A 9690-nucleotide genomic window follows, 5' to 3' on the forward strand; every position below is an offset into this window, starting at 1 on the left:
CGATCTTCCACCCTGCGATACTGAAATAGCAGTTTAGCGTCTGCCTGCCTGCTGCTACTGCCTCTCGTTAGCCAGAAGCTAGCTCCGCCGACACAGGGCTCACCTGTCGGGACTTCTGTGGCTCCCCTCCGCACTGTGGCTGGATAGCCTGCGCCGGTGTGCCCCACGAAGCACACCAGTTCGGACCGGTCCACTGCCACCCTGCCAGCTCTCCTGGACGTTTACCTGCGCCCGCGGATTGCTGTCAACGCGGAGGACGCCGCCTCCCTGCTACACCGCTACCCGACAGTGTTCACCTGCTGGTCGGCTAGACTGCTGCTAACCCCCGCCGCCGTCCAACTGACTTCCCCGTCTCCAGCGAAGCTACAACCGGCACGCTCCACTCCTCTGCCTCCGCTGTGCTGGCTCTGTGGCTTCACCATCACCACCTGGATCATCACTTACCGCTGGATTACGTCGCCGCCGACTTCTCATCATGTGGATTTTTAACCTGTTCCTCTGGATTGCGCTATGCTTGACTCTCACGAGCGCATCTCTGCCGCTCCGTTACTCGGTAACGGAGATGTTACGTCTCCGGATCTTCTCAAGGACCCCCCCACCTCAGCTTGCATCCCACCACTACATTCTCAAACGACCAAAATACATCCACCGAGGCTCTGGACGGAACTTTCAGTTCACTCACAACAGCAACACAAACATCCGCTCCTTCTGGTCCACTGGGCGCCGCCCCCCTCCTCGCACAGCCCGCCCTGTCAGTCCTGTCAATCACAGTGTACTGTCCCCCGTGCTCAAAGCAACCTGTTACACTCCACTCACCTGTTTGAAACTCTGTCTACTGAACACCAGATCCCTCAGTAATAAGGCCCTGCTGATAGCTGACTTTATTGCCGACCGGAGCCTAGACATTCTCTGCCTCACTGAGACCTGGCAACAACCGAATGATTTCTCCCATCTTAATGAGGCTGTCCCATCAGGTTTTTCTTTTATTAGCAAACCCCGGGTTACTGGGAGGGGGGGTGGCCTCGCTCTCCTCCACCGTGACAACATCAAAATCACTGCTGTCACAGTCCCCCATCACTCCTCCTTTGAATGTCTAGCTGTAAAACTCACAGGCCCCAAACCCACTATCATTGTCACCATCTACAGACCACCAAAACCCTCGGCCGTTTTCCTCAATGAATTCTCATCACTACTAACATCTGTATGTGCACTGTCCCCCACTGTTATTCTCCTTGGTGATTTCAACATCCACATTGACAACCCATCCTGCACGTTTGCTAACGACTTCACATCACTTCTGGACTGTCTTGGCATCACACAACATGTCAACCTCCCAACCCATAACAAAGGTCACATACTAGATTTAATCTGTTGCACTGACATCACTCCCACTAACCTTGATGTCATTGATTTCCCCATCTCCGACCACAAAGCTGTACTTTTTGACATTCACACCCAACTACACAAAGCCAAGGAACAACGGACCATCTCCTTCAGAAACATCAAACATATCAACACCACAGACCTCTCCACCCTGATCAGCTCCTACCCGAGTCCTCCCCCTGCATCTTCCCTGACTGACCTGGTGACCCATTACAATAACAGCCTCTCCTCCTCCCTCACCACCCTGGCCCCCCTGAAAACCCGCTCAGTCTCATTCACCCACACTGCTCCCTGGTTCACCCCTGAGCTCCGCCAGCTCAAAGCTACTGGCCGTCAACTGGAGCGACTCCACAAAAAGACTGGACTCACTATCCACCGCCAAATGTATTCGGACCACCTCCATCACTACAAGAACGCCCTCACCACTGCCAAATCCTCATACTACTCCAACCTCATCAACACCGGTACAGGTAACAACAGAGTCCTCTTCTCAACAGTCAGCCACCTACTTCAGCCTCCTAAAACCCTCCCTCCAGACATTTCCACCAACCAGTGCACTGCGTTTCTGGACTTCTTCAGCTCTAAAATCAACGCCATTCACCAACAACTGGCCTCATCTCGCACCCCCTCTGATGACCCACCCTGGATGATCACCACTGGCCAACCTCTCATCAGCTCCCTCTCTGACCTCACCCCAGTAACAGAACTGACCGTCTCAGAACTCATTCACAAGGCCAAAACCACCACCTGTCAGCTTGACCCTCTTCCCACCTCCCTTGTCAAAGCATGTCTACCGTCCATCTCCCCCATGATCACCAACATAATTAACTCCTCCCTCACTACTGGTACTGTACCCCCCTCTCTCAAACTGGCCGCCATCACACCCATCCTGAAAAAACCCGGAGCTGACCCTGCTGACCTCAACCACTACCGGCCCATCTCCAACCTCCCCTTCATCTCCAAAACACTTGAAAGGGTGGTTGCCGCACAACTACAGTCCCACCTCGACACAAACAATCTCCACGAACCTTTCCAATCCGGCTTCCGTCCAAAACACAGCACTGAAACAGCCCTAGTCAAAATCACCAACGACCTCCTCCGTGCAGCCGACTCCGGACTACTCACCATTCTCATCCTCCTCGATCTCAGCGCAGCATTTGATACCATCTCCCACCCTCTGCTCCTGGACCGCCTGGCTGGCATTGGGATCACTGGTGCTGCACTCTCCTGGTTCACATCCTACCTCACCGACCGTCAACAATTCATTCAACTAAGCAACCACAAGTCTAGGTGTTCGGGTGTTTCACTGGGTGTCCCCCAGGGGTCAGTCTTGGGCCCACTCCTGTTCACCATCTACCTCCTCCCCCTGGGCACACTCCTCCGTCACCATGGGGTCCATTTCCATTGTTACGCTGACGACACACAGGTCTACATCTCCACCAAACCCACTGCTGACATCCCTCCCACCTCCCTCATCACCTGCCTGGAAGACATCCGGAGCTGGATGAGCAGGAACTTCCTGAAACTTAACGGCAACAAGACCGAGGCCCTGCTCATCGGCTCCAAATCCACCCTCACCAAATCACTACACACCCCAGCCACACCCATCATCATCGACGGATTCCCTGTACCGTTCTCCTCCCAAGTCAAGAGCCTCGGCGTCATACTGGACAACACCCTCTCATTCGCACCCCACATTCAAAACATCACCCGGACTGCATTCTTCCACCTCCGCAACATTTCCAGACTCCGCCCATCACTGACCCAATCCAGCACTGAAATTCTGGTTCACTCATTTGTCACATCACGCATAGACTACTGCAACGCCCTCCTCACCGGACTCCCCACCAAACTCATCAACAGACTGCAGATCATCCAGAACTCAGCCGCCCGGATCATCACCCGCACCAAATCATCTGACCACATCACCCCTGTTCTCATCCAACTTCACTGGCTCCCAGTACAATACCGCATCCAATATAAAACCCTACTCCTCACCTACAAAGCTCTCCACAACCTAGCCCCCACTTACCTCTGCGACCTCCTCCAAGAATACACTCCCTCACGCTCCCTCCGCTCAACCTCTGCTGGACTACTATCTATCCCCACATCACGCCTCAGTACAATGGGTGCCCGATCATTCAGCTGTTCAGCACCCAGGCTCTGGAACTCCCTCCCCCCACACATAAAACAGTCAGACTCCATCACAACCTTCAAGTCACAACTCAAAACTCACCTGTTCAAACTCGCACATAACTTATAGCCTAACTGGTCACTGTCTTGATTGTTTGTTTGTTTTGTCTTTCCACAATGTCTTGTTTTTAATAATGTTGTTAAATTGTTATGCTCTGTAAGGTGACCTTGGGTGTCATGAAAGGCGCCTCTAAATTAAATGTATTATTATTATTATTATTAAGCTGCCACGCAGTCTCTTGCAGCATACACACACACACACACACACACACACACACACACACACACACACACACAGCCACTCCCGTCCACTCTCCATCCCCATCAGACACAGACGTGCACACCACCACATCCATAAATCACGGGGTTAACCACGCTTTGGCAGAAACACCGGATCAGGATGAGCTGCTTCCTCGCTCCGTCTGCATCCTGATTTGTTAATTTATGGCCTGAGATCACCTGAGTGGCTCACACACTCACACACACACACAGATATACTGTACACTTCAATGACTTGCGGCATTACCACATCTGTCCCTCTGGTCTTACACTGTGGACCACCGGAGCGAGTGATAAGCCGGGATGAGAGAAGACAGGGTCCAGTGCGAGGAGAAAGAGCAAAGCAAAGAGGTGTGGGAGGTGGCATATTCCCTCCCCTTCCTTATCTGTCAGGTACTATCAATGGGCATAGACCACCAGAGCATGTGATAGGGGGGAGGCCAGAGGATGGAAACCGAGGAAGCAGTGGAGGGATTGACTGAAAGGAGGCGAACGAGGAGAAAATGAGAGGGGGATCCCTGTGTGGTCCGATACAGGAGGAGAGACACGGCACCGCAGTGAGGGAATTAGTTCAGATGCAGGGACGGAAGAAAAAGGCTGGAGACAGGGATCATCCTGCTCCCATATTAACCTGTGATACGCTGGTAAACAGTGCACAGTAAAACAGAGAGACACAGGAAGAGGGTGCACTTGAGTTCTGTAGGCGGAAACTGAATTGCAAATCAACTTATGTGGAGATACAAACAGCAAATGTAGGCAGAAAGGATTGAGAGGAGGAGGCAGCTATAGGGGACGGATAAAAGAAACGTGTGGAGAAACATAAACATAAGGAATGCAGATGCTTCCATACATGGGTGTAAATGGTAAATGGTCAGTGAATCATACGCTGTGGCCTTCACAGCCACCAGCCCCCCTACACAACTCAAAGTCTGATTGATTTTTGGATTTACATGTTTGGCAGCACTTCACATCACTGCCATGAGGGAATACAGAGAGGAAGAGTTGGTCTTCATCCTTCCTGTTGAGTTACATGGACCTGAAGGGTCCATGTCAAGGATCAGTGGAGCTGAATTTGCCCTGGAGGCTCCTGGTGGCGACCCGCTAGGAGACTGTGTTAGTTATTTTCTTTAATTTGTCTCCTGTCAGTACGATGGATTGAAATTCCTATCCCACACTTCCCCTACTGAGGTGGAGATTAAGTAACAGGGTGAAGGGAGAGAGATGGAAACTGGCAGCGTTAAGTATCCCCAGATGTGTGTGTGTGTGTGTGTGTGTGTGTGTGTGTGTGTGTGTGTGTGTGTGTGTGTGTGTGTGTGTGTGTGTGTGTGTGTGTGATGCATGCAACGGGGTGAAATACTCTTCTTTGTCTCTTGATTTGCATCCAGTAGCTGCACTCAGCTCTAACACAGAAAGTAGTCGGCACTCATGTAGTGAGGTAGAAAATTAGAGTGTGTGTCAGAGTTTCATGCAAGAAGCTCCTCAGTGTTTAATGTTGCCTAATCCTGATCATACCATTCTGTAAACACCATGCATTTACCTTGTCAGTGTTTTTGATTCATTTCCTCCAATCTTACCTGTTCTGTTGTTGCCAGGCGCACATTTATGAATCTTTGTCCTTGAATCATTCAACATCAAAATATTCATCTCTGGTGATAAATTCAAAATGATGTGAATCATGTGTTTTTGGCCTTTACAGCCACACAGATGTTCAAGGGACTTTGGACCAATCAAAACTCCAGATTAAAGGAATAGTTCACCAAAAAATGAAATTCAGTCATTAGTGATTCACCCTCATGCTGATGAATACTACAGAGTAGTTTTTTATTCCTCAAAGTGCATCTGGAGACCTGGGAGGCCGGTTCATAGTCCAATGAAAACTTTGTATGACAGTAATAGAGCCTGACACAAAAAGGTACATAAAACTACACAAAAACCATTTAATATTCCTCCACACTGCTCGTCCAAGTGTCCTGAAGGGATATAGTCCAGAGTTTACCCGAAATGACATCATTGAGGCAAGTCCGGTCACATCTGCGGGCATGGCGTGAATGCGAAAGCGCGCACCAGGCAAATTCAATACAAGACTGTTTAGGCTGTAACAATGTCCTAAATGACGTTGGTTCGAGTAAACTCTGGACTATCTCCCTTCAGGACACTTGAATTGCAGCGGACGAGTAGTGTGTGTGTGTGTGGAGGAATATTAAATGGTTTTTGTGTAGTTTTATGGACCTTTTTGTGTCTGGCACTATTAATCTCATATCACGTTTTCGTTGGACTATGAACCCCCCTCCCAGGTCTCCAGGTCCAGGTCTTTGAGGAATAAAAAACTACTCCGGAGTATTCATCAGCATTACTGTAGGATGAGTCACTAATGACTGAATTTCATTTTTTGATGAACTATTCTTTTAAGGTGCATCTTTAGGCAGCATTATTATTCTTTCAAACTGTTTCTGAGACTTGGAGAATCTGGTCCAATCAGAATGTTCTGAGGTTTTGTTAGTGGACAAACACCGTACCAAGACTTTCTGTTGCATTTGCTTTAAAGTGACGGTATGTTCATTTTCTCTGCCTCTGTAAAATAACCAGTTTCATAACCGTTTGAACTTTTGGCAGCAAATCCTGTGCTAATTTAGAACTCCATTCCTTATACTGAGAGGCTGATTAAGATGAATGGTTTTAATTTTTCATCCAATTGAAAAAGTGAGTGGGTGGATGGATGGATGGATGGATGGATGGATGGATGGATGGATGGATGGATGATAAATAAGTGCAGCTTCCCACTATATACACCTGCAAAAAGACTATTTATGGCTAAAGTTGTATGTTATTATGCAATATAATTACAAGTTAGTAGATTCTAATTGCAGTTCAACCACAAAGTCCCTGGATACAGAAAGTTCTTTGCTCTAACACGGCCCGTTTTAGACTTGCAATGAACCTTCATTATATATTTTCCTGAACATATATTGCTTATTTGTCTGCCCATGTGAATGGGAACAGGTTGTTCCTTATGATGTCAACTGCTCATTCTGCTATTATTAATAGTGCTCCACGTGGGAGGGAGAAGCAGAAGTCGCTGGGATAAAAGAACGTGTGATGCTGTATGTGCTTTTGGCATGTTTGAGCATAGAAAGAAAAACAAAAGTGAGTCAACAAAGACAGAGAGAGATAGCATTTTAACAGACATTTTAACATTTCGCCTCTCAGTCTGTACAACTTGCACCATAATGAGATGAATGAATGAATAAAAACTATTATATTGCATCTGTCCTCACTGCAACATTTGGATGAAACAGTTATCTTTTTAAAACTATAGTTATTTGTATTATTTACACAATATTACATTTACAGTTTTTTTTAAAAACTGGTCTGCTGTTTGTCATATTGTTCAGAATTCTCTGTAATACACAACCACCTCATTTGTTTTTCATTTTAAAGAGTCATAATTACATGTAGAAGTGCTGCTCAGCTGAAGATATTCTGTGTCAACAGCCCTCAGAGCCAGGTCCTGCATTCTGTCTAAAAGCACAGAGTGAGATGTATAACGATGACAATCAGGTTCCCATGAATATGTAAATGAAGATTAGCCTTCTGCAGCAGTTCACCAGGTTTCCATGCAGTATTATTAAAATCAGTCCAGAACAAGAGGCGCACACTGAGGCTTGGTAACGGTGTGAGCTGGTAATGAAAGCCAGATGCTTTCTGGCACCTGCCAGACACAGTCACACACTCCAGGAGGATGCTTTGTGAAGCAGCATTTTCAGATGTTTGATTATAGTGATTAAGATACGGCTTTGAACCTGTTCTTAGTTGGACTGTTGAGATATAATTTCCCTGGACCCTTTTTTTTCTGAAATACTTGATATTTGCATAAGAAAAACATACACAAGTCGACCTAAGGAATATTAGTGAGTACAGGTGGGTCTAATGAGGTCTCTTCAGAGCTGTTTAAAAACAATGAGCAGATGAAAATGTGGTTTGATGAACGGGATGTGCCTGTGTGTAACATCTCATTAACAGCTGTTTTACCTCATAGCTGGTGCTCAGCACCGAGCTGGAACGGATACGTTGGCAGGGGGAAACTGTGGGGGTCTTTTCCGCTCTGCTTGTATTTACCCTATAATTTCAACACATTATTTATCATAATATGGACGCTATTATGTGGGAGACACACAATTACATGCCTTCAGTGCACTTTCAGTTCAACATGCACACACAGAACACTGATACAGATTCAGCACAAACATGATAAAAGTTGTTTTATTTTTTTTTCTGCCGTTATAAAACACACACGGTGCTACAGCTGAGCAGCGTTAGCAGCCAGGTCTTACAATGTTGAACTGTTCTTATACAAAGTGCAACCAGACACCAGGCTGAAGAGAGAGGGACAGCAGAGGCTCCTCCGCCAGCTGTGGAGCTGCAGCTGAACGGCTTGAGAGCAGCGACCCATGTCTTTTTTTTCTTTCTTTTTTTTTTTTTTTAAGCAGTGCCGTTGTTACAGGTGACCATAGTCTATTCTGTCAGTATGTTTGTCCTCTGATCTTCCTTCATGCGACTGCACTGCTTGTGTTAAAAAAATAATAATAATAACAAAAAAAAAACGATAGTAATTGGTCAAAGATATTGTTAGCAGTTAGCTAGATGTCACGGTTTAGCCCCAATAAAACATACTGAGGCTTTAGAGACATTTTGGTAACACTTTAAGCATTAGTCAAGCTTTAAATACTGAATTCATCATTTATAACACATGAATACTCATTAGAATGTAGTTTATAAACACAGTTAAAAATGTTTTACTCATTGATAAGCACTAACTCTATTCATGCGTTATAAATGAAGAATTCAGTATTTATTAATGCTTAATAGTGTGTACTTATTATAAGGTGTTACCAATATTTTTAGTTTTTGGTGACTGCTAGCAATTTTTAAGAACATCTCTTTTTCTCATGTTATTTTCATTGTATATGGATTTTTGGGCAAACTGGGTCATGTACTGTCGTCTTACATTATTACATTAAAGCAGATATCAGTGGAATGTTTTTGTTAATATAAGTCCTAAATAGTCCTATTTTCCGTCAGCAATCACTTACATGAAGTATTTCAGCCTAAACACGAGTCTCTCCGTCACTCTGCTCTGCTGTAACCCGAGGAGAAAATTTTCCTTGTGGGATACAAGTGTTATCCAATGAGGGGAGAGAACGGCATGAAGGGCTGTGTGTGCAGCCAAGGGATGCGCGTGAATGTGGTGACGTAGCACGAGGACCAATTGATGCCTGACAAGGGCGGGGGCTGCTAACTCATGGTGCGTTCAAGGAAACTCGTACTTTGTGTTTTTCCTTCCTGTGAAGTCATACCAGTTCGATCTGGTACGAGTTCACGGGTCGGAAGTTACGAGTGGCCGTTATAGGGAACTTTCACAGACAACAGGACGGTAAAAACACGAGCTACGGGTTACCTGGAACGCTACCAAGTCGTAGTTGTGACTTGAAGCTGTAACTTACGGTTTCAAAAGCCTGCCTTGAACACAGCATTAGCCGAAACGGCCGTGCCACTGATATCTGCTTTAACACATGTCGTCTCCACCTTTTATAAACTGGGTAGTCTTTATCCTTTATTTACATTTACTGTCTTCAAAATAGTGTTATTTTGAATATATTATTGTACAGTATATTGTGTTTTCCTCTGTTGAGGTCTTACATATCTACATGGTGTAAACTATTGCTGTAACTGTATGTACTGTATGTGTGGTAGCGGCTCGGTGTGCGTCCTTTTAAAGTGAAATTCCGGCGTAAGTGTAAACCATGGTCAAACACACCGTAACACCGAGTTAGACCC

At 46.2% G+C, this 9690-nt stretch overlaps 1 protein-coding gene across 1 annotated transcript; it reads left to right on the forward strand.

Moving 5' to 3' along the window:
• The first annotated feature begins 562 nt into the window (after positions 1-562).
• Positions 563-3646, forward strand: LOC146960410 (uncharacterized). Its single transcript, XM_085772396.1, has one exon. The coding sequence runs from the start codon at positions 563-565 to the stop codon at positions 3644-3646; it is 3084 nt and encodes a 1027-aa protein (XP_085628522.1).
• The last annotated feature ends 6044 nt before the right edge of the window (positions 3647-9690 follow it).

This window comes from Trachurus japonicus, unplaced genomic scaffold (genome assembly GCF_045865225.1).
Source record: "Trachurus japonicus isolate A0001 unplaced genomic scaffold, Traja_1.0 AP030405.1".
NCBI lineage: Eukaryota > Metazoa > Chordata > Actinopteri > Carangiformes > Carangidae > Trachurus > Trachurus japonicus.

What these genes read in the sequence shown, in the direction of transcription:
- LOC146960410 (XM_085772396.1), top strand. Translation starts at nt 563, where the DNA reads ATGTTACGTCTCCGGATCTTCTCAAGGACCCCCCCACCTCAGCTTGCA.